The sequence below is a fragment of the Hyaena hyaena genome, unplaced genomic scaffold (assembly GCF_003009895.1).
Source record: "Hyaena hyaena isolate Hyena2069 unplaced genomic scaffold, ASM300989v1 scaffold_887, whole genome shotgun sequence".
NCBI classification, from domain to species: Eukaryota; Metazoa; Chordata; class Mammalia; order Carnivora; family Hyaenidae; genus Hyaena; species Hyaena hyaena.
Window position 1 is genome coordinate 419,129 of NW_024081522.1, and position 22,576 is coordinate 441,704.

The following is a 22,576-nucleotide window of genomic DNA, read 5'->3' on the forward strand; positions in this document are numbered from 1 at the left end:
TGTGTAGTCATACATTTCATTTAGGGGGCTCCTCACTTCAATCACTGTGGTCCATAGCTCTAAATTAGTGTTTAACTTGACCATTAAGGATTATTTTCTTTTTATTTGGAGGCTGCCAACATTAGAACCTGAATGCAGCTTAGATACTCCCTGGACATCTAAATTCATCATAGTAACGTTTGTTTGAAGGGTTTGACTGTCCCTGTCTGTATCAGTGACCTGGGGCAGCTGCTTGAGCCTGTGAGGTCCATTTGATCATTAAAGGTTTAATTTTAGGCAGGGAGTATGTGTGCCAGTGAACCTGCTATTGGTTCATTATTATTGAATCAGTTCATAAAGAAATATTCAAAGTCTTGATGCTCTCAGGATGCTCCAGGGCATGTTTACAAATTAAACAGCATTTTTTAAAACCATAAAATTTATATAAGTGTACCAGAAATATTTAAAACACCCATGAGGGAAATGGCAGCATTAAAAGACAGTTTTTGCATGTGTCTGAAAACCTGCTTACAATAGACAGAATTTGCAGAACTCTGAATTTGCAGGATTTTTCTTCCCCTAATTCCAGTACTCCATGAGTATATTTTACAGGGATATGTTAAGACATTTGAGGTCAAGAGTTAGCCTTGAGTTATATATGCTTGGAAGTGAATGGCACATAAGAATGTGTATTTGTGGACTGATTAGAATCCTCTTTCTCACTAAGTAAGTTCCTGGCACATAATGGACGCTCAGAAAAAAACTGAGGAATGGGTGAATAAAAAATATGAAAGAAAAGATTCACGGTTATATCATTTGCCTCAGAGTATCAAAACAGGAAGAAAAGTAATCAGCTCAGACAATCAGTCATTATTTTAGTTGTCTCAAGCCAGATAACTTAGTTTATGTATATATTTTCCTTGCCACCCAGTAAACTGAGTTGAGATTTCAGGGGACTTATGGACATGACTTCAAGTATTTTTAGTGAGAGACTCGAGCCAAGTGAAGAAAGTGTATATGCTGAGTATTATGCAAAAACAACCAGGTGTATGTCTATATCTCTTCATTCATTCATTCATTCATTCATTCATTCATTCATTCTTCTCTGACTTGGGATTTAACAAAGCCCACAGACCTTAAATTACTGAGTTAGAATTACTGGGCCCATTTCTGTGAAAACAGGCTCATCGTAAGGGCTAGTTTATAATATACAACAGATTATCTGTCATGCTTTTATTCTTACTTTATGACATGTGAAGTATTTAGTACTGTGTAGTAAGTTTCTTATGAATCACAGCATTTTCTCAAAATTTACACCAATATTGCACAGTACTGTGTTCTATACAGTCTGAATTGCACACCTTTATGATTAGTTCAAAAGAATAATTGAATTGAGGATTAGCTCCATCTCTTGGTGGCACCTTGCCATCATATTAATTCTGTATATGGTCTAAATATTGTAGTTTGCCAAGCACCGTCACATGATTTCTCTTTCAGTCCTCTCTAGACCCCTGTGATATAACTAATACGATTCTTGTTTTACAGATACTGAAGCTGAGCCTCAGTATGCTAGTGTTTTTCATAAATGCCCAAATAAGTTAGGTTGCAGAAACAGATCTTTAACATCAAGTCCTGCCTCCTCCTTTACTGTGTCACATTCACCTCTGTGGGTGCATACCAATTAATGGTAGAAGGAACCATCAGGTTTTCCTGGCAACTTCAGTGGACTTTGCCCTGATAATCCATCTTCATTGCATGTAGTATCCAGGAAATACAAAATATTGTGACCCATGTAGGGTCATTCTAGTCCTATTGCCAATGGGATATAGCAGGGTTTTATTCTCTTGACCAGGTAGGCTTTCTATCATTTTCCAGTGTTCTAACAATATGAGCTTAATATCTCACTGAAAACATGCAGAGTCTCTTTGGTATTCAGAAGGATGTCATATATAAATACATAGACACTAAGATTTTACTTATTTTATTGTTATCAGTCCAGCTTCAAGTAATATTCTGATGTCATCAAGGGTTAGGTGAGTGAGTATTACTTTTTGGCTTAGAGACCATTATCAGATTATTGGAAGGCAAGGAGAAGAAGTTATTTCTAATTGTTCCTGCATTTTGCTAACATAGGAGGAGATCAAGGGTGGGTTCCATTTTCCCTGCAGCATCATTGGTACAGGTGATTGTGGTTGTCGTCATTGCCCTTGGGTATTTTTCCCACCTGAAAATCTTTGTATATAAGTATATTTCAATACAGTCCTGAGGTAAAAATTTATGTGATTGGTTTGCAGAATGTTTGCCTTGATATATAAAATCTCCTTCTGAGATTTTAAATAAATAGTACCTTGAAGCAGTTGTCTTACAAATTTGAAACGTGTGTTCTTTTGCTGAGATTATCTTGTTTTTACAAGAGGTGGTAACTGTTAAGTGGCATAATATGCTCTGAACAAAGTTGTTCCCAGGGAGAAAAAGACCATGATGTGACCTGATTGTCTGTCTGTGCACATAAACACGCATGTATTTCTGGTGAGTATAGAATTATAGACAGAAAAAAATCATTTTGTTTTTCTGAAAGAGATTTATAAAAACTATGTGCTGTGAAAATCTGGGACATGGAGACTAGACCTAGTGATTAATTGTGGTCGCCTCTCCCACTGTTGAAAGTTTGGAGGATTCTACTTTACAATACTATTTTTGGTGATCTATAGGTGACACACATCCTAGAGGTAAAAGAGACTCCCTCATCAACTCACTTATTTTACAGATGAGAGGCCAAATGACTGGTGCGATGACAGTCACACTGGTACTGTTCTTTTCTATTAAGTTTTCAAAGGTCAGCTCAAACTGGTGACCAGTTTTCACAGGGGAAAAGAGCATCATAGGATACTAACCTTATCTTTTTTTCCTGTGTTTATTTTGTCTTCATTTTGATATCCAACACTTATAAAATCCTTTTGAAATATCCTCTTGTGTTATAAGACTGAACCAAAGGACAACTCAGGTCACTTTTTGTTTGCCCTCTTAAGTACCTGGAACACCCCTTGGTCTCAAGGGATCTTTCTTTTGATGCTCTGTGGCATGTAATTAAATATAAATATAAATATATATATACACATATATGTGTGTGTGTTATTACATGTTTCATATATGTATATATGAAGATGATTATCAGGAACAATTTTCTTTTGTTTTTCAATTTTTATTTCAAAATAATTTTAAACTTAAAGAAAAGTTACAAGAGTAGGAATGGCACAGAGAATACCCATATGATCTGCCAATTTCTTAAATTACCTCATTTGCTTTATCATATGTTCTGTCTCTGTCTTGCTCTCTCTCTCTCTCTGTCTTTATAAATATCTAAATCTCTATAGATATATATCAAGAGAAAAAATACAAGAGGGAAAGAAAGAGAGGGATGGGGGAGAGAAATAAAGAGCTTTTTCTGAACCATTGGAAAGTAAGCTGTATATATTACATATATATTTTAAAATCCTATAAAAAAACTTATAACTATTCCCCTTTATGGAAATCCATAGTAAAAGGCAAAAGATTTATACAACTTGAAAAGAAACCAGAGTATTACTGGGCATGTGTTTTATCCTAAAGATGAAAATAAGAGCATTTTTTAGTCTCCAACTTCATAAAGTGTTAAATGAACAATGAAAGAATATGTGTTATCATATCTGCTAAGCTGAATATTCTTTTTAAAATCTGCCAGGTCTTTTTTCTGACAATACATGAACCTTGAGCCTCATCAGATTTGATTCTATTGAAGTACATTTCTTGAGGAAAAAATCGCCTATGTGTCATATATAAGTCTGTAGTCAGCTATAATGGTTAATGTGTAACCTCCCTTGAAAAATCTGTTTTACAAGCAAAATGTTGACACAGTTTTAATTATAGCACTCGAGTGAGCACTGTTATAATTTTTAATATTCCTCCATGGTAACATTTTCATTGTTCTGGTAGAGGAAAATGCTCTGATCCCATGTTCCTAGTTTCTGATGCTTTAGGATTTTATGGCAATGTTGTCTTTTTGAACAGGAATTTTTCATTTGGTCTCAAAGAAGAGAATATGGACACAAAATTTGGCACATTTATTTATTAACATGAACTTTCCCCTCTGTGGCAGTCATTACTCTGGTTTAAGATGTCTCTATCTGGACTTCACATGACTCATGTTAATGGGGTGAGCTTCTATGTAGTTTAACATGGGAAGTCTCAACACCTGCTCACTCATTCTAGGGGAACCATCCACACCTACAGTCTGAAGGAATTGTGTGTATTTTTAGGAAGGTATCTTGCTAAAGTTTTATGTTTATTAGGATTTAAGGAATTGTGAGATAATGGATAACATACTGTTCTCTAACGCAATGTGTAATAGTCAGACACCATCCCTGTGAGGACATGGATTGGAAGATGGAGAGTTTGCTTGATACTGCGCTTAGAGAGGGAAGACTATCCATGCATCGTCAATCAGTGTATTAGAAGATGTTTCCATGGCTTCCCACCCCGTGTTGGCCAAATGCTCTTTAACATGCCGGCTCTTTTTGGAGGTTCAGGAATGTCAGTTGGTTGTTGATTTGCTCCTGTGCCCTTCCTTTGTCCCTTTCTGAATTTGCAGAAGTGTGGAATTGATGCTGCCTCTCAGGAACTGAGGGGAGACTGGTGCCCTGGCTTATCTCAGCGGGATGACAGGACTGGCAAAGATATAGACACTTGTGCCTTCACAGCGTGGGCTCCTGCAAGAGGGAGGGCTCAGTTCGCCCCTTCAGCAAAGCTGTCTGCAACAAAGTTTTAAATAGGAGAATAATTACAGGTGCCCCTGGCCAAGGGGGCAGAATAAAGCTATGGGCAAAAATATCAGTCCTTGCTTACTCAGCTCTGGCTGATAGTGCTGTGATAAGAACATCCTTTTCAGTGAAAATTTGTGAATCAAGACAAAGAAATCGTGCTTTTGAACAATGCATTAGGACTTTATCTTTTGTTACCGTTGATTAAAAAAAATTTGATCTCTCATCTCATGAGAACTGCCTCTGTAAAGGGCATTTTAATATACATTTGCAAGACATAGAGCACTTGTATGGAAGAATGCATTGATTGTGTGTTCTTAGATTTGGAATGATTTTATAATTCACTTATTTTCAAGGAAATCTGTGAATGTAAGATTTGTTATTATTTTGACATTACTTTGGGGTCATGTTGGTTAGTACGCATACATGTTGGTTAGTACACATACATACAGACATCCATATATAAGCATGAGTTAGACTTCAAAACAGCTGCTGCTTTGAAAGGATTAGGAATTTTAGATTTCAGAACAGCAGCTTCTGTCTGAGTGTGTTTGAGCATGAACAATAAAGGAATGTGGATGACAATCTGAGGATTTGTAATATTAGGAATGTAATGTTTGTTCATATAATTGATATATTTCTGAAATACAGGAGTAAATTAAATATTTTAATTGAATTAGAGTAAAATTTGTAGAATTTAGGATTATATACTATTATATTTAGGAATATATATCATATATCATATATTCTACTCCATAGAATGGTAATTAATGGGGATATACTGAGAAAACTAAAAGAAAAGGATTGTCTTTTCTATATATTTTTGAGCCAGATTCAGTTAACAAATAATGACCTAGAATTAAAATACATACTCCTTAAAAGTAAAACAATAATTCAAGACTCAAAGGGTGCCTTTTACTTTGAATACTTATTCTTTAATTACACACTCTTTAAAAGCATTAAAAGCATTTTTAAAAGCATTAAATATATGCTTTTTATGTTTAAGTAATCCATAAATGAGACTTATTGAAAACTATTGTCCACCTATCTTCAAGCAAAGAATACTTAAAAATACTTGATGTTTTTAATTTAACTCCAAATATGGAAGTTATGTTTGGTCTTAATTATATTTGCCTGCATTTAGTGTTAAAATAATTACTGATAGAAAAGTAATGATGGGGTACCTGGGTGGCTCAGTCAGTTGAGCATCTGACTTCAGCTCAGGTTATGATTTCATGGATCGTGAGTTCAAGCCCCACATTGGGCTTTTTGCTGTCAGTGCAGAGCCTGCTTTGGATCCTCTGCCCCCATCTGTCTGCCTCTCCTCTGCTTGCTCTCTCTCAAAAGTAAATAAAAAAAACATTAAAAAAAAGAAAAATAATGATGGTGTGATACAATAGAAAAACAGTTGTATAATTTCAAACCTGGGTTTGTTTTTCCTTTAGCTTTTTTTCAGCTTTAATTTTAATTAATTTATTTTTGTAGTTTCAAGTTTTTATGTAAATTCCAGTTAACATACAGTGTAATATTAGTTTCAGGTGTAGAATTTAGTGATTTATCACTTCCATGCAATACCCAGTGCTCATCACAAATGCCCTCCTTAATGCCCATCACCCGGTTCACCCATCTCCCCAACCCACCTCCCCTCCAGCAACCTTCAGTTTGTTCTCTGTCATTAAGAATCTAAAAAGCTGTAGTTTTACTTCCAGCTTTTCTACTAATTAGTTGCATAATGTGAGGTAAGAGAGATACCTTCTCTAGATTTGATTTCTGTTTGTAAAATTGAGAAGCTTGAACCAAATACCAAGTGGATACTAAAGTTTTTTCTTGCTCTAATATTTTATTTATTTGAGGGCTTACAAGACTATGATGTTCATTGCATTGCCAAGAATCTCAAATAGAGGTGGTCGGCACCAATCATGTGAAGGAGTAAAACAAGGGTCTTATATATGTAAGTCTAGTACACTGCATGCTGATGTGTGACATCTTGAGAGCTTATAAGGACTTTAGAGGAAAGCCATAATGATTAAATAATAGGAAACCAAAACCTGTGATAGGTAGATAATTACATAGGGAAATTGATATTATTTGTTCAAGAAGAGTATGAGAAACAGTGGAAGAATAATTGTAAATAACTTTCCCTTTTTTAAAAAAACTTTTAATGTTTATTTACTTTTGAGAGAGAGGGACAGAGTATGAGTGGGCGAGGAGCAGAGAGAGGAAGACGCAGAATCTGAAGCAGGTTCTAGGCTTTGAGCTGTCAGTGCATCGCCTGATGTGGGGCTTGAACCCATGAACCCTGAGATCATGACCTAAGTCAAAGTCAGGTGCTCAACTGACTGAGCCTCCCAGGCAACCGTAAATATTTTTTCCCTTTAACAAATATTTATAGCCTACTGTCTGCAGGCATTCTCCTTATCAAGGATCTGAGGATGAGATGAGTTGAAGCTAGAATAAGCTGTAGCAAATGCTCCTTGTAGAAAGGAACAATTCTCCATCAGGGTAGGATGAATTAGACTGGATCAGGCATAGTGCTTGGGAGATCTCCTGTAGTCTTGTGTGTGTGTGTTTTTTAAAAAAATTTTAATGTGTATTTATTTTTAGGAGAATGAAAGAGCACCAGTGAGGGAGGAGCAAAGAGAGGGAGACACAGAATCTGAAGCAGGCTCCAGGCTCTGAGCTGTCAGCACAGAGCCCAATGCGGGGCTCAAATTCACAAATGGTGAAATCATGCCCAGTTGGATTCTTAACCGACTGAGCCACCCGGTTAGAGATGATACTGTCTTGTGTTTCACGTGGTTTAGGAAACATCTTGCCTAATGGTACTATTTGTGTGCTTTCCCAGATAGAATCTTTAATTTTTTCCCACTCTTGCTGGCTTTGTCACCAAAAAAAGTGGGAGATAAGACTTTTGCTAATTGCTTCATTTTTCTCCTAATTAAAATATGCTACAGTTTAGAGCAATGGGGATATCAGTATGCTAGAATAAGTAAGATAGAATAGGATTTCAGCCTTCCCTGATTTATGCTTTTTCAATGTAGGGTGATTAAAAACCACCAGTTCCACCTAAGCCCCAGAATACACTACAAAGCTAACTGTGCTCTTTCGGTTCTGTGATGCTCCAGTGATGAATCCACCTTTTGCTTACTGCATTCTTCAAACCCCTTAAATGGGCCTCAGTGAGGTCCATAGTATAGAAGTGATTTTGAGGTTGTTCATTGTTCTGAAACTTCTTTGCCATTTCTTTAATTATTTGGATAAATAAGAGTTATCCATGCTTTCAGTGGTTTTTCTCTTTTACATTTTTACGAAAGTAAAAACAGTATAATTACTCCTTTTTTTAAGTGTTTATTTAAATTCCAGTTAGTTAACATACAGTGTAATGTTAGTTTCAGACATATAATGTAGTGATTCACCACTTCCATGCATCACCTAGAGCTCATCACAACAAATGCAGCCTCAATCCCCATCCCCTAATTCCCCCACCCCACCTCCCCTCTGGGAGTTTGTTCTGATAGTTAAGAGTCTGTTTCTTGGTTTGCCTCTCTCCCTCTTTGCTTTTCCCTTTGCTCTTTTGTTTCTGAAATTCCACATATGAGTGAAATCATGCAGTATTTGTCTTTATCTGCCTTTTTTTTTTTTGCTTAGTACGATATACTCTAGCTCCATCCTTGTTGTTTCACCCTTTAACATTTATTTATTATTGTGAAAGCAGAACTGCAGAGTGTTTACATGATTCACTATACGCTGTCAGAATCAGCTGTTGATTTATAGACCTTATATAACCAAGGTCTCAAAATATGCTGTCTTACCTGTAGTAAGATCTTACCCATATCTTACCATGTAGGAAATATATTGCTCTACCTTTAATACTAAGCTATAAGTATCCTATATTTTTATTAAAACATCCAACTTAGACTTCATTTGATTTAAGCCTTCTTAATTTTGAAACAAAAGATTCAATTTACTCTAAAAAGGTAGCGATTTACTCTTCCTTGAATGAGAATCTATCTGGGACCTCCTGACTCAGTGTGGTCTATGGACCAGCAGTGTATGTATCACCTTTAGATGGTTAAAGATGCAAACTCCCTATTCTCTTCTCCCCACTAATCAGAAGCTGTGTCTTGACCAGAAACCCCAGTTAATTTGTGTGCATGCTAGGTTTGGGAAGCACTGGATTTAAATCTATAAATCACACTAATTCTAGCCAAGGTTGCTTTGAGGTTGGTGTCAGAACAGTTCATTGTAAATTACATTTACCTTGAATTTGGAGAAAAGATAAACCCAATAACTGTGAATGACTTGTGTAATCTGAAAATATTTACAATGATAAAATTGTGCAAGTTATATGAAGTCGGTGAGAAATTACAAATATTGGCAAGAAATAAGATAAAAATTATCCCAGAAAACATTAACTAAATGTTTGTGCACAAAACATTCTATAATGCATAGTATTGAGAAATTGAACATGGAAAACCTCATGATACATGTGATATAGACCTAATAGTAGACAGAAATTCAGACATTAATCAGTGATAGGTCACAGTTGTCATTGTTCCACTGCCAGTTTGATTTGTTAGAGATTTTCTTAAAGGCAGACCCTAGTTGTAGCTGTGTACTTTTCATGCAGTAAGAGACACCAATTGCTAGAAAAATAAAAACAAACTAGAGAGTGTTAAGATATGGATTACAAGATTGACTATGACCTAGGAAGAACTGATGTATGAGGGAAGAGAAAAATAATTAAATGGGCAGCACTGTGCTCTAAAAAGAGGACATTTATCTAATGTTTCACTCATGCGGTCTCCTGCAGTATTCATATGAAAGTTGCAGAAATATTAGGATGTAAGGATGCTGAGAAATCTGTAACAGAGCAAAGCAGTATCAGCTAGAAAAACTCATTTAAATTAGGAGCAATATCAAAGATTAAGTCTCAGAAAATTTTACCTGGTGCATGAGAAAGGGCTTTGAATGGATGACTTTATCCCTGAAAACTTTTGAAAGCTCTTTGGGCAAAGAATGGAAGATTGTTCATTAAATTGTTGAATTATCTTCCCAGGGAAATGATTGGAATGCCATCCCTCAAAATTTCTAAAATTAGGGTGGAAAAAAAATCAGGAAGTTGCCTATGGGAACCCTCTCTACTTCTGGCATATTCCTCCTGGTGATTGCTTAGTGATGTTTTTCTTCTACAATATCTTTGATTATTGTTCATGGTTACCATACACAGATACATTTTTTCATCAGGTTGGTATCTTATTTAAGTTAAAAAAAAAAAAAAAAAGCCAGCTTCTAGAAAAACAGCTAGAGAATGTCAGTCATCTGCCCTCCATGCTGTCTGCCTCCTTGCCAGTGGTAGGCTACCTCGGATTATTTTTTCATTTGTCTTCACTATGTAGTTCATCAAGAGATGCAATTTAGTATATATTAGAAGTGATTTAATTTCCTATATTCTCTTCATTCAGAAAGCTAAAAAGGAAAGCCCCAAATATGCCTTGTCTTTTGGAGCCATTTGTCAAAATGAGTATAGAAACTCTGTATGAAGCTCTCAAATGAAATCAACTAGTGCTTCAGAGAGTTTCATGATCCTTTTAACCCAGTTGAAAACCCAGCTCATGTTTGCCTAGGAGTAATGGTCCAAGAGCACTACATTTCCTCTATCCCCTCTGAAGACTTTTTTTCCCCAGTGATGCATATCAGCTGAAAAGGGGAGCCAGAACCCCAATTTCATTGGTCATAAATAAAACACAATTACTTAATATTCTAATTTATTACTTTACTTTTTCATGCTAATTCCTTCACATTCACATTTATATTATCTAGGAAATCTAGCTTAATATAGGTGCCACTAAGGACAATTTGTATCAAATGTGTTGTTGCCTGGAGATATTAGATATATTTCATGTTGGTATGTAGGAAAATCTGCCAAACTTAAATATTAAGTCACATTAATTAAACTACATAATGTGCTCTATAACACGAGTTGGTTTTTTGTTGATAGTATTTTCTAAATTATTGTACAGTAACGACTTTGTATACCTTTAGTTTGAAGAAATTCTATATGTCTGTATCCCAGAGTTCTTACTTTTTTTCCTTCTTGAAAGAAATCTAGACCTAAACAAAAAGGTTAAGATTACATTTCACTATTGTGTCCATAATACAAAGATAATCTCCTCCATATCCTGTTCTGTGAAAACGGGTCTAACAAGTGGCCAGTATCTTGTATGTACAGACAACAAATGTTTCCAAGATAAAAACTCATTGGGAAATAAAAATAAAATTGATGGGTTACAGTCTTTTTCTTCTCTTGTTTCCTGACTGATTAGACCTATGAAGGGGGACAGGAAGAGTGCTCTTTGTTTCTTAAAAATTTTTTTTTTATGTTTTATTTATTTCTAGGAGAGAGAGAGACAGTCAGAGCAGGGGAGGGTCAGAGAGAGAGGGAGTCACAGACTGAAACAGGCTCCAGGCTCTGAGCTGGCAGTCAGCACAGAGCCCGACGCGGGGCTCGAACCCACGAACCGCGAGATCATGACCTAAGCGAAAGTCGGATGCTTAACCGACTAAGCCACCCAGGCGCCCCGAGTGCTCTTTGTTTCTAAGTCGTTCTACTAATGTCCTATTGAGTCTCTCCCAAGTATACCTCATGGTCTCAGGTGATCTCATATTTTCATATGCGCTCAAATTGATACAGCACCTTGACTTCTGGGCTGACATACACCACTTGTACTGTGGTGACTCTGCTCACCATAGATATTCCTAGGGTGGGGTGTACCAAGCCTCTTATGCATGAAACAAGGAGACAGGCTGTTTAACAACAGTGTTCTTTTTCTTTGAAAAGTGATTATTGTTCATCCCAAGTGCCACCTTAAGTCTTTGCTAGTGTTGCTTAACATTGCTCTTGACCTCTACAACGATGCTTGAGCTCTTTTGTGTCTCTGCTGATGCAGAAAAAATATCCCTCAGCTGAGTACCAAAATATTCTAGTTACACTATTTGTAAGAAAAAACATGTATCTTATCATACATTTATAAAGTGCCTGAAAGAATACAAGGTGACCTGCCTGTACACCATTGCTTTGCCTTGCTTTCTTACCTTACCTTTGCGTTCTCTCATCCCCCTTCCTCCCTCCCCCCTCCCTCTGTTTCAGCTAGCCGTGAGGTGGTTGGAACACAACTGCCATTACCAGTACATGGATGAGCTCCTGCAGTATATCCGCTTTGGCCTCATGGATGTGGACACGCTCCATACAGTTGCCCTGTCCCACCCCCTCGTCCAGGCAAGTGAAACTGCAACAGCTCTTGTCAATGAGGCGCTGGAGTACCACCAGAGCATCTATGCACAGCCCGTTTGGCAAACTCGCAGGACCAAACCACGGTTCCAGTCAGACACTCTGTATATCATTGGTGGGAAAAAACGTGAGGTCTGTAAAGTCAAGGAACTTCGGTACTTCAATCCTCTTGACCAGGAGAATGCTCTCATAGCTGCCATTGCCAACTGGAGCGAGCTGGCTCCCATGCCCGTGGGAAGGAGCCACCACTGTGTAGCAGTCATGGGGGACTTTCTGTTTGTAGCAGGAGGAGAAGTTGAGCATGCTAGTGGCCGGACGTGTGCCGTGAGGACTGCCTGTCGCTATGACCCCCGCAGTAATTCCTGGGCAGAGATAGCACCCATGAAAAACTGCCGGGAGCATTTTGTGCTGGGTGCCATGGATGAATACCTCTATGCAGTCGGGGGTAGAAATGAACTACGCCAGGTTCTGCCTACAGTTGAGCGATACTGCCCCAAGAAGAACAAATGGACTTTTGTGCAGTCCTTTGACCGATCCCTTTCATGCCATGCTGGATATGTGGCTGATGGTCTTCTTTGGATATCAGGTAGAACATGCCTCATATATTGGATTTACCAAAAAACACTTTTTCATTGTGGCATAAATTTAAAAGTCGAGTATTGGTAGTCATGGCCATGTATAATTGAACCATTGAACCAAGGATACCATTTTAGCTAATTAACATTTATTTGCCGAGCACCTCCTCTTTAAAGAGCAATGTAATTGGAAAGAATAGAACTTTCTGTGACTTTTTGAGTGATTAGTTTAAAATTCAAGGTGGAAATTAATGGCCCATCACATCCTTTTTTAACTAAACCTTCTATTGTTTAGGTTATCACTTTTTGATATTCATGGATTGCCTTGCACACCTTGTGGCTTGTCTAGATTCTTTGCCAGTTTTTTTTTTTTTTTTTTTTTTAACCACTCTGGGCTGCTTGACTAGGAAATGTTTCATCAAAGACAGGGCAGGCAAAGTAAAAGCCCAGGAAATCCATTTTGATGGGCATAGTAATGGGTAATATATCCAGGTAGGAGCCATGTGCATGGAGGGAAGGAATTTAAGTTATTGGCTAAGTCAATGTTTTTGCATTACCCGTGGATTGTAGTTACACATACCATCCTAAATTCTTCATTCCTGTTTACTCTTCCATTCTTACTGATTATTTGGGGGTATTTGTTATTTTAGTTTTATATTACCTTCACTTTTTTAAAGCCTTTTGATTATGAAAAAAGGAGACTAGTATAATGAATCTCATGTACCCATGACCCAATTTTGGTAGTATTCTACTCACTCCCAGTCTTGTTTCATCCACACCCATATACTCCTGCAAACCCCTAATGGCTACCTTTTCACTGGTACAGAAGGAGTCTACGAGGCATAAGTTATTAACATCATATTATCAATCTGTTTTTCCAATCCAATTCTTGGAAAGATCTAAACTGTTCTCCTTTGAAAGGGTTGTCTACTGGGGAGGAAGGTTCTATCCTCTCTCACTTGGAGGACACTCATTTTGTAACCCGGATGGAACTTGTTGAATTTCCATGTCAAGGACAAAGAGAAATAGGAAAATGAGATAACTTAAATACTAACAGTAACTTTGAGATGTTTGTATTTAGAAGACACAATCACTTTTTTAAAAGTCTGTATGCCATCATCCTTTTCATGTATTTTACTCATCTCCCTACTCTACTCCCCACTGGCAACCACCAGTGTGTTCTCTGTATTCATGATTCAGTTTCTGGTGTTTTCGTTTGTTCATTTTGTTTTGTTTTTTAGGCCGTACACATAAATGAAATTGTGTGGTATTTGTCTTTTCTGACTTACTTTACTTAGCTTAATACCCTTTAGGTCCATCTATATTGTCACAGATGGCATGATCTTATTCTTTTTTATGGTTGAGTAATAATTCCATTATATACAGATATAGATTATTGTAATAATTATACTATACACACATATTTATATTATATCACTTCTTTATCCATTCATATACCAATGGATACTTGAGCTGCTTCCATTATTTGACTACTGAAAATAATGCTGCAATAAACATAGAGGTACATATATCTTTTTAATAGTGCTTTCATTTTGTGGGTGGGGGGTAAATACCCAGTAGTGGAGTTACTGGATCTTGTGTTAGTTCTATTTAAGATTTTTTAAGAACCTCCATACAGTTTCCAATAGTGGTTGCAGCAGTTTACATCCCCATCAACAGTGCATAAAGGTTCCCTTTTCTCCACATCCTTGCCAACACTTGTTATTTCTTGTCTTTTTGATACTAGCCATTCTGGCTGGTGTGGGTTGATATCTTAATGTGGTTTTGATTTGCATTTCCATGATGATGAGTGATGTTGAGCATCTTTTCATGTGTTTGTTGGTCATCTATATGTCTTTGGAAAAAATGTCTATTCAGGTGCTCTACCCATTTTTTAATTGGATTATTTGTTTTCTTGGGGTTGAGTTGTGTAAGTTCTTTATGTATTTCAGATATTAACCCTTTATCAAATATATGTTTTGTGACTATCTTATTTGATTTAGTAAGTTTTTGTTTATTTTGTTGATGGTTTCTTTCAATGTACAAAAGCTTTTTATTTTGATATAGTCCCAATAGTTTACTTTTGTTTCTTTTGCCTGAGGAGTCATATCTAGGAAAATACTGCTAAGACCGATATCTAAGACATTATTATCTGTTTTCATTTAGGAGTTTTATGGTTTCAGGCCTCACATTTAGGTCTTTAATGCATTTTGAGTTTTTGTGTGTGATGTAAGAAAGTGGTCCAGTTTCATTCTTTTGCATGTAGCTGTTCAGTTTTCCCGACGTTGTTTACTGAAGAGACTGTCTTTTCCCTCTTTCTATAATCTTGCCTCCTTTGCCACAGATTAATTGACCTTGTGCGTGTGGGTTTATTTCTGGGTTCTCTATTCTGTTCCAATGATATATATGTATATTTTCATGCCAGTACTGGACTGTTTGGTTACTGTAGTTTTGTAGTATAGTTTGAAATCTGAGATTGTGATATTCCTCTCCTCTCCCTCCCCCATCTTGTTCTTCATTTTCAGGATTGCTTTTGCCAGTCAGGGCATTTTGTGGTTCCATATAAATGTTAGGATTATTCTAATTCTGCAAAAAATGCTGTTGGTATTTTGATAGAGATTGCATTAAATTTATAGATCTCTAGGTTGAATTTATTCCTAGGTATTTTATTATTTTGGGCATAATTGTAAATGGGATTGTTTTCTTAATTTCTCTTTCTGCTACTCCTATTAGTGTATATAAATGTGGCAGATTTCTGTATATAATTTTATATTCTACAATGTTACAGAATTCATTTATCAGTTTTAATAGATTTTTGGTAGAGTCTTTAGGTTTTTTATGTGTTATCATGTCATCTGCAAATGAAGACAATTTTACTTCTTCCTTACTGATTTGGATACCTTTTATTTCTGTTGCTTGTCTGAGTGCTGTGGCTAGGATTTTCATTACTATGTTGAATAATATTGGCAAGTGGGGACATCCTTGTCTTGTTCCCGATCTTAGAGGAAAAGCTCTCAGTTTTTCCCCAGTGATTATGATGTTAGCTGTGGGCTTGGCATATATGGACTTATGTTGAGGTATATTCCCTCTAAACCTACTTTGTTGAGATTTTTTATCATAAACAGATGTTGAATTTTGTCAGATGCTTGTTCTGCATCTATTGAGATGATCATAGTTGTTGTTTTTTTTTTTAATTCCAGTATAGTTAACATTCGGTATTATGGTATTATGTTAGTTTCAGGTGTACAATATAATGATTCACCAATTCTTTATATTACTCAGTGTTCATTGTGATTCAAGTACTTTTAATCCCCTTAACCTCTTTCACCCATCCCCCCACCCTGCTACCTATCAGTTTGTGTATCTCTACCTAAGAGTCTGGGTTTTTTTGTTTTTTTGTTTTTTGTTTCTTTTTTTGTTTGCTTGCTTTATTAAATTCCATATAGGAGTGAAATCATATGATATTTGTCTTTCTCTGACTGACCTATTTCACTTAGCATTATACTCTCTAGATCTATCTATGTTGTTGCAAATGGGAAGATTTCATTCTTTTTTATGGATGAATAATATTCCATTTTATATCTTCCTTTTTCTTTATCCATTCATATGTCAATGGATATGTGCGCTGCTTCCATAATTTGGCTATTGAAAATAATGCTGCAACAGCATAACACCCTCAAGATCCATCCATGTTGCTACACATGGCCAGATTTCATTCTTTCTCATTGCCATGTAGTATTCCATCATATAGATAAACCACATCTTCTTGATCCATTCGTCAGTTGATGGACACTTAGGCTCTTTCCATGTTTTAGTCATTGTTGAGAGTGCTGCTATGAACATTGGGGTACATGCGAGGGTGTTATGCTGAGCGAAATAAGTCAGGCAGAGAAGGACAAATATCATATGTTTGCATGTATAGGAGGATTAGGAGGAAATTAACGGAGGACTATGGGGGAGAAGATGGGGAGAAATGGTGGGGGAAAGGGAGAGAGGTAAACCATGAGAGACTCTTGAATGCTGAGAACAAACTGAGGACTCATGGGTGTGGGGGGGAGGGGGGAGATGCGCATGGAGGAGGGCACTTGTGGGGATGAGCATTGGGTGTTATATGGAAACCAACTTGACAATAAACTATTTGTAAAAAAAAAAAAAAGAAGAAAATAATGCTGCAACAAGTATAGGGATGCATAAATCATTTTAAATAAGTGGAGGGGTTTTTTTTAGTTAATTTATTTTTTGAGAGAAAGAGAGCAGGGGAGGGGCAGAGAGAGAGGGAGAGAGAGAGAATTCCAATCAGGCTCCACATGGTCCAGCGCAGATGTGGGCTCGAATCCACAAACCATGAGATCATGACTGAACTGAAATCAAGAGTTAGGCACTTAACTGATTGAGCCACTCAGGTACCCCCAATCATTTCTTTTTTATGTTTGTTTTTAAATGTTTATTTATTTTTGAGAGAGAGGGTAAGAGGGTGCATGTGCAAATGGGGTAGAGGCAGAGAACAGAGGATCTGAATCAGGCTCTGTGCTAACAGCAGAGAGCCCAAAGTGGGGTCCGGATCTGTGAACCAATGAGATCATGACCTGAGTCAAAGTTGGACACTTAACCAACTAAGCCACCCAGGTGTCCTTTTTGAATTAGTGTTTTTGTATTCTTTGGATAAATACCGGGTAGCAGAATTACCGGATCATATGGTATATGGTAGTTGGTTTTTTTGTTTATTTTTTTGTTTTGTTTTGTTTTTAGGAATCTCCATACTGTTTTCCACAGTGGCTACACCAGTTTGCATTCCCGCAAACAGTGTACAAGTGTTTTGTTTTTTTTTCTCTACATCCTCACCAACAATTGTTGTTTGTTTTGTTTTTAGTTTTAGCCATTCTGACAGGGGTGAGGTACTATTTCATTGTGATTGTGGTTTGCATTTTCCTGATGATTAGTGATATTGAGCATCTTTTCATGTGTCTGGTGGTCATCTGTATGTCTTCTTTGGAGAAATGTCTGTTCAGGTCTTCTGCCCCTTTTAAAATCGGATTATTTGGGGTTTTTCTGGTGCTAAGTTGTATATGTTCTTCGTAATTTGCATACTAACTTTTTATTTGACATTTTATTTGCAAATATCTTCTCTCAGTAGGTTGTCTTTTAGATTTGTTGATTGTTTCCTTTGCTGTGCAGAAGCTTTTAATTTTGATTTAGTCCCAGTAGTTTATTTTTGCTTGTATGCCCCTGCTTCAGGAAACATATCTAGAAAATGTTGCTATGGCCTATGTCAGAGAAATTACTGCCTGTGCTCTCTTCTAGGAGTTTTATGGCTTCAGGTCTCATATTTAGGTCCTTAATACATTTTGAGTTTATTTTTGTGAATGATATAAGACAGTGGTCCAGTTTCATTCTTTTGCTTGTAGTTATCCAGTTTTCCTAGCATTATTTGTTGAAGAAACTGCTGTCTATTTTCCATTGCATATTCTTTTTTACTTTATCAGAGATTAATTGACCATATAAAATGGATTTATTCTTGGGCTTTTTATTCTGTTCCATTGATCAGTGTGTCTGTTTTTGTGCTAGTACCATACTGTTTGGATTACTATAGGTTTGTAATATATCTTGAAATCTGAGATTGTGATACCTGCCCCCTGTCTTGTTCATTTTCAGGATAGTTTTTGCTACATGGGACTTTTGTGTCTCCATACAAATGTTAATATTATTTGTTCTAATTCTGCAAAAAAAAAAAAATACTGCTGGTATTTTGATAGAGATTGCATTAAATCTGTAGATCGCATTGAGTAGTATGGACATTTTAACAATATTTGTTCTCCCAGTCCATGAGCATGGAATGTCTTTTATTTGTTTATGTCATCTTCAGTTTCTTTCATCAATATTTTATAGTTTTAAGAGTACAGGTCTTTTACCTCTTTGGTTAAATTTATTCCTAATAATTTTATTTATTTATTTATTTGCACAATTGCAAATGGAACTGTGTTCTTAATTTCTCTTTTTACTATTTGTTAGTGTATAGAAATTCAACAGATTTCCATATATTGTTTTTGTATTCTGCAATTTTACTGAATTCATTTATCAGTTCTAGCAGTTTTATTGGTGGAGCCTTCATGGTTTTCTACAAATAGTATGATGTCATCTGCAAACAGTGAAAATTTTACTTCTTCTTTACAAATTTGGATGCCTTTTATTTACCTTCTGGTCTGGTTGCTGTGGCTAGAACTTCCAGTACTATGGTGAATAAAAGTAGTGAGAGTGGACATCCTTTTCTTGTTCCTAATCATAGAGGAAAAGCTCTTAGTTTTTCCCCTTTAAGTATGATGTTAGCTGTGGGTTTGTCACATATGGTCTTTATTACGTTGTGGTATGTTCCATCTAATTCTACTTTGTTTAGAGTTTTTTTAAATCATGAATGTGTGGTACTTTGTTAAATCATTTTTCTGCATCTATTGAAATGATCCTATGGTTTTTATTCCTTCTCTTGTTGATGTGATGTATCACACTGATTTGCAAATGTTGAACCACTTTTGCATCCCAGGAATAAACCCCACTTTATTGTGGTGAATGATATTTTTAATGTGTTGTTGAATTTGGTTTGCTAATTTTGTTGAGGATTTTTGCATTTATGTTTCATTGGATTTTTTTGGCCTGTACTTCTTTTTGTGGTGTCTTTATTTGGTTTTGGTATCAGGGTAATGCTGGCCTCAAAGAATGAATTTGAAGCTTCCCATCCTCTTATATTTTTTTGGAATAGTTTGAAAAGGATAAGTACTGAATCTTTTTGAATGTTTGGTAGAATTCACCTGTGAAGCTGTCTGGTCCTGGAATGTTTTGTTTGTTGCAAGTATTTTGATTACTGATTCAGTTTCTTTGCTGGTAATCCATTTGCTCAAATGTTCTATTTCTTCCTGTAGGAATTTACCCAGTTCTTCAAGGTTGTCCTATGTGTTGGTACATAATTTTTCTCTTATAATCCTTCATATTTCTGTGGTGTTGGTTGTTATTTCTCCTCTTTCATTTCTGGATTTGGTTATTTGAGTCCTCTCTCTCTCTCTCTCTCTCTTTCTGTTTTGTTTTTGATGAGTCTGCCTAAAGATTTGATCATTACAAAGAACCAGCTCCTGGTTTTGTTGATCTGCTCTGTTTTGTTTTTTCTTTTTAGTTTCTATTTCATTTATGTCTGCTCAATCTGTTGTTATTTCCTTCCTTTACTGGTTTTGGGTTGTTTGTTCATCTTTCTTATAGCTCCTTTAGGTATAAGGTTAGGTTGTTTATTTGAGATTTTCCTTGCTTCTTCAGGTAGGCCTATATTGCTATAAACATCCTTCTTAGAACAACTTTTGCTATACCCCCAAAATTTTGGACCATTGTGTTATCATTTTCATTTGTCTCTAAATATTATTTGATTTCCTCTTTGATGTCTTAGTTGACCCATTCATTGTTTAGTATCATGTTATTTAACCTTCATATATTTGTGTTCTTTCCAGATTCTTTTCTTGTGGTTTGTCATAGACTCTGGGTCTGAAGGTCTCTCTTGTCCAGCAATAGAGAAGGATGCAGGATTGAAAATGAGAGAGAGACTAATATCTGGGAGGAGACAAGAGCCCCAAATAAGGGGCCTTGCTCCATTTTTATTAGGATCAGAAGGCCTACAAGTATGGTAGGCATGCACAAAGAGACAGTGAAACAGTGAACATTAACTCACGGGCATGGGGAAAAGGAGGTTGTGGAGATATGTGGTATTAGGGGTTTGGGTCAGTACAAAACAAGATCCTGGCACCAGGTGGATGGTTGTTTACAGCAAACATGAGGCACCACCTCTGTTTACCTGAACTGGTCTAGGGGACAAGAAAGAGCATGCTACCTCAGGGTTAACAAGGCACCTTTCTTTTGCTAATTAGCTCCCCTCTGAGCAACTTTGCCCCATCTCAGTCTATAGTCCTATTTACCTGTTTACCTAATTTTGTCCTTCCTTTCTGTGAAAATAGCTTTCTACTCTTGCCCTTTACCTTTGTCCCACACTGGGGGCCTTTGCCCCATTTACCCAATCTTGTTTACCTAATCTTGTTTACCCAAACTTGGATGTGTACATCCTACGGCTTTCTTATTCTCTATGCTTTGTTAACCCATTGGTGTAACCTCAGGGAATTCCTAAACTTATTCCCCACAGTGGTTGATTTCTAGTTTCATAATGTTAGGATTGGAAAAGACTTTGATCTTTTTTAATTTGTTGAGAATTGTTTTGTGGCCTAATGTGTGATCTCTTCTAAGTGATGTTCCGTGTGCACTTGAAAAGAACATGTATTCTGCTGTTTTATGATGAAGTGTTCTGAATGTATCTGTTAGATCCATTGGGTCCAATGTGTCATTCAAGGCCACTGTTTCCTTGTTGATTTTGTGTTGTTTGGATGATCTATCCATTGATATAAGTGTGGGACTTACTATGTTGCATTGCCACAAAGTCTTCTAGTATTTTGTATTACTATTGATTACTTTCTTTATGTTTGTTATTAGCTGCTTTATGTATTTAGGTGCTTTCCTGCTGTTATTAGCTGCTTTTATGTATTTAGGTGCATACATACTTAGAATTGTTATATCTTCTTGTTGCATCGTTCCCTTTATAATTATATAGTGTCCTTCTTTATCTCTTGTTACAGTCTTTTGTAAAATTCTGTTTTGTTTGATATAACTATTACTGTCTCAGCTTTCTGTTCGCTTCCATTTGCATGATAAATGCTTTTCCATGGCTTCACTTTCAGTCTGCATCTGTTTTTAAGTCTGAAATGAGCCTCTTATAGGCTGCATATAGATAGGTTTTTTTTATCCATTCTGTCACCTTTTGTCTTTTGATTAGACTGTTTAGTACATTTACATCCAAAGTAATTATTGATAGGTATGCTCTTATTGCCATTTTGCTACTTGTTTTATGGTTGTGCTTGTAGATCTCTATTCCAATCTTCTCTTACTCTTTTTTTCTCATGGTCTGTTGAGTTTCTTTAGTGATACACTTGGATTCCTTTCTCTTAGTTTTTTGCATAACTCTTACTGGTTTTTGATTTGTGGTTACCGTTAGATTTGTATATAACAGTTTATGCATACAGCAGTCCATATTAAGTTGATGGTCATTTGAATGTATCCTTTCACTTACCCCTTTCCATGTTTTGGGTATATATATATATATATGGTGTCATACTTTACATCCTTTTATTTTGTGAAGCCCTTGACTAGATTTTTATAGATACACATAATTTTACTGCTTTTGTGTTTCTTATTTTTCTTACTCCTACTTATATGCTTTCCTTTCCATTCAAAAAGTCCTATTTAACATTTCATGTAGGGCTGGTTTAGTCATGAATGCCTTTAACTTTTGTTTGGGAGATTCTTTATCTCTCCTTAAATTCTGAATGATAGCCTTGCTGGAAGAATATCCTTGGCTGCAGGTTTTTTTTTCCCTTTAGCACTCTGAATATATCAGGCCACTCCCTTCTGGCCTGCCAAATTTCTGCTGAAAAACCAGTTGACAGTTTCCCTTGTATGTAACTGTTTTGTTTTCTCTTGCTGCTTGTTTTAAGTTTGTTTATTTATTTTGAGAGAGAGAGAGAGAGAGAGAGAGCGAGCAAGCAAGCATGCACTTTAGTGGAGGAGGGACAGAGAAATAGAAGGAAAGAGAGAGAATCCCAAGTAGGCTGCACACTGTCAGCATGGAGTCTAATTTGGGGCTCAAACTCACCAACTGTGAGATCATGATCTGAGCTGAAATCAAGAGTTAGATGATTAACTAACTGAGCCATCCAGTACCCCTCTCTTGCAGCTTTTAAAATTCTCTCTTTATCACTACTTTTTGCTATTTTAATTACTATGTGCCTTGGTATGGACCTCTTGGGTTAAATTTGTTGGGGGCTCTCTGTGACTCCTGGATCTGGATTTCTTTTTTTTCT

At 36.4% G+C, this 22,576-nt stretch overlaps 1 protein-coding gene across 8 annotated transcripts in view; it reads left to right on the forward strand.

Moving 5' to 3' along the window:
• Positions 1-22,576, forward strand: part of KLHL32 (kelch like family member 32) — a 235,870-nt gene that overhangs the window by 158,773 nt on the left and 54,521 nt on the right. For 4 of the 8 annotated variants that reach the window (XM_039220425.1, XM_039220424.1, XM_039220427.1 and 1 more), the window contains one exon: positions 11,926-12,652. The exons of 2 other annotated variants lie outside the window; for them this stretch is intronic. In XM_039220425.1, coding sequence (XP_039076356.1) covers positions 11,926-12,652 — 727 coding nt within the window. Of the gene's footprint in view, positions 1-11,925; positions 12,653-22,576 lie in introns of those variants that run through there. 2 more of the 8 variants (XM_039220430.1, XM_039220428.1) reach the window with 2 other exon arrangements.